General features: G+C 35.8%; 1 protein-coding gene across 1 annotated transcript; it reads left to right on the forward strand.

Moving 5' to 3' along the window:
* Positions 1 to 848: 848 nt before the first annotated feature.
* On the forward strand, positions 849 to 1,784 carry LOC137533450 (olfactory receptor 5V1-like). Its single transcript, XM_068254837.1, has one exon. The coding sequence runs from the start codon at positions 849 to 851 to the stop codon at positions 1,782 to 1,784; it is 936 nt and encodes a 311-aa protein (XP_068110938.1).
* Positions 1,785 to 3,246: the final 1,462 nt, after the last annotated feature.

Consider the following 3,246-nt stretch of genomic DNA (forward strand, 5'->3'; position numbering starts at 1 on the left):
GACTATGGTCTGATGTCTGTATGTGGCCTAAGCCTCAGTGGGCGGGCAAGGCTGCATACCAATATACAGCAATATTTAGCTATAGGAAGTGTTTTTGATGCTGACACATGGCTTTTTATTGTAAAAGTGGGTATCCTCTCTTTCTACTATACAGTGCATCCAGAAAGAATTCACAGCGCATCACTTTTTCACATTTTGTTATGTTACAGCCTTATTCCAAAATGGATTGAATTCATTTTTTCCTCAGAATTATACACACAATACCACATATTGACAACATAAAAAAGTTTTATTGAAGCTTTGGCAAATGTATTAAAAATAAAAAACTGAGAAATCACATGTTCCTCTTTAAATAGTAAATAATGTTATAATAGTAAATCCATTCCTGCAGTTCACTATGGTTGTAACTATATAGATCAATGTTCTTAGGCTCTGCAGTCAAGTTTTCAGACATCCGAAAAACTTTTGTACAGTGTGAGTGGCAAAAAGGAATCTAAAAAGAGAACTTGCTTGTAGCACACTTTCTATGATACTACAGTAGAAATTACTATAATACATTTGTGCTAAATTATCATAAGGTTAATCTATTCTTATAAACTTTAATTAATATCTTGAGATTTGGCTACAGCAGATCTTCATTTCTGCCTCTCTTCAGCCCTGGAGGGTTTATCCATTGGGATTATATAGTTCAATATAAACTAAGTGAGATAGTACATTTCCACTAGATAGATCCAAAAACATGTGTTGGCATATTCTTTGGCTTATCATATATTTTACTGATCTAAATTACAATGATTCCTCAAACATTGTCTTTGGTCAGTGGGTTTAGAGTAAGCATTGAAAATACAATGACAAATATTACCAAGGTTACTGATTTTACTCTTATTGGTCTTTCAAATCACCCACTAACCAGGAATGTTCTTTTTGCGATCTTTCTTCCTGTCTATCTAATAACACTTATGACCAATATTTCAATTCTCCTCTTGGTCTTCATCAATTCTGGACTTCACAACCCAATGTATTTCTTTCTTGGAAATCTGGCCTTTCTAGACACGGCTTACTCATCAGTGACTGCCCCAAAAATGTTATTCAACATGTTAACCAAAACCCACTCAATAACTATTCCTGCTTGTACAACCCAAATTTTTTTCTTTATCTACTTTTGCAGTGCAGAACTTTTTTTACTTTCAGCTATGTCATATGACCGATTCATTGCTATCTGTCATCCTCTGCATTACACACAAATCATGTCTCGGAGAGTCTGTGCTTACATGGCTTCTGTGATTTGGGCTCTTGCGTTCTTTTATTCCTTAGTCCACACCTTGTTCTCCCTCAGGTTGACCTTCTGTGGCCCAAACACTATCTACAACTTCTTCTGCGATCTTCCACACCTGTTCCAGATTTCTTGCACTGATACCTTCATAAACATATTAGTGATTTTAATTGTAGGCGGCATCCTGGGTATAGGTGCCTTTCTAATTACCTTTCTTCCATACATAGGTATTTTAAAGACAGTTTTCAGGATTCAGACCAGCGAAGGAAAGACAAAGGCTTTCTCCACTTGCACATCTCATTTTGCTGTGGTCTTTATCTTTTATGGGTCCATTATTTTCATTTACTTTATCCCCTCAACCAGCAGCCTGCTTACATTTAATAGAATGGTGTCTGTTATGTATGCGCTAGTTAATCCTCTGCTTAATCCATTGATCTATAGTCTAAGGAACAAAGATCTTAAAATGGCATTTGTCAAAGCTTTCCGGAACCTCAAAAAGCTAACTACATGATAAAAGCATGTCCTTATTTTTGAATTCTATGACTAAATAAAGCTCAAAGTGAGAAGAGTTTTTTATTTATTGCAGAGGTAATTGTGCCTGAATCCCCCATACCGCCTCTACCCACACCGACACATACACCAAGAGAGACACACATGGACACACACATACACACACATGCTACCATCACAACCATCTACTCCTCTCAGAATTATCATAAATATGGAGATATAGCACCTGAAAGGACAAAACAAGTAAAAATATTCAAATAAATAACTTTGTGGACTGTGGTGGCAACTGTGTTAGGGGCAGTTACCTGATATACCTGTTGCTCACAAAAAAGAGTTAATAAACATCTGTGCAGCAGTGGAGAATATAAATAAAACAATGCATGTGTAACAGAGAAGAGGTTTACTACAGTAATAGCTACGTAACAATGAATGGCTTAACTACCCAACTGTTAAGACCATTTAAAGCCCTACTAGAAATTATATATTATGGTTTGAAGATTGATTGTAAATGGTAAGTTGACCCTTAAGTGGTGTTATTTGTGCATCTTAGCAAAGGCAATAAGGAGGAGTAGGACTGTAGCTCTGCAACCTTTCTCCACACTGTGGGGTTGATTCACTAAAAGTTGGTTAACTAGCATCTCACAATACTCTACTGGTATGAGTGCCAGTAAAATTATTGCGCACTGTCTGCACACAGCATTTTTCCTGACTTTTTGTGAATCATTTGCTTTGGGAGGTGGCCAACACTGTTACCTCGTGTTTTTTATATGCAGGTGAAACTTCGAAAAATTGGAATATCGTGCAAAAGTCCATTTATTACAGTAATTCAACTTTATTCCTGGTAGGCAAAGATCTACTGCCACTCACAATCTTGAAACATTTCAAGGAGACACAAACAGTCATACAAAAAGGAAAGTATACCCTGCTTTAAACGTTTTGCATGTCCAAACATATCAACATAATAAGAAATCCTCTTAACATATGATATATTGCACTGTGACAATATTTATTTAACAAAGAATAAGCCAAAATTCAGAAGCAGTGTGTAAAAAACGAACTACGCCCTTACCACTTCCATAGGGATTAAAAGCATATGTGACATCAAATGGTGCTACTCAAATGCACTCAATTAAATAATCATCAACTTTTCTCAGTCAGCTTGTGCACTAATACTATAGGCCACCTTCATTTTGTGTCTTGATCTCAGGGTTTTTTTTTTGTTTCTTTTTTTTCCTTGTTTGTATTCTTCTTCAGTTTGTTGGATTATTCTATGGGTAAGTGTACATTTTTGTTTATCAATCTTAACATATGTGACCATTTTTTCCATGTGCAATACATTTTTTCACTGAGTTTTCTACTAGAATTTTCACACCTTGCCATAAAATGCATTGTAAACCCCCGGCAAGCAAGAAAGAAAACACTCAAAATAAATTTGATAGTACTTTTCCACCAACTTTGGGGTA

This window comes from Hyperolius riggenbachi, chromosome 9 (assembly GCF_040937935.1).
Source record: "Hyperolius riggenbachi isolate aHypRig1 chromosome 9, aHypRig1.pri, whole genome shotgun sequence".
Lineage (NCBI taxonomy): Eukaryota > Metazoa > Chordata > Amphibia > Anura > Hyperoliidae > Hyperolius > Hyperolius riggenbachi.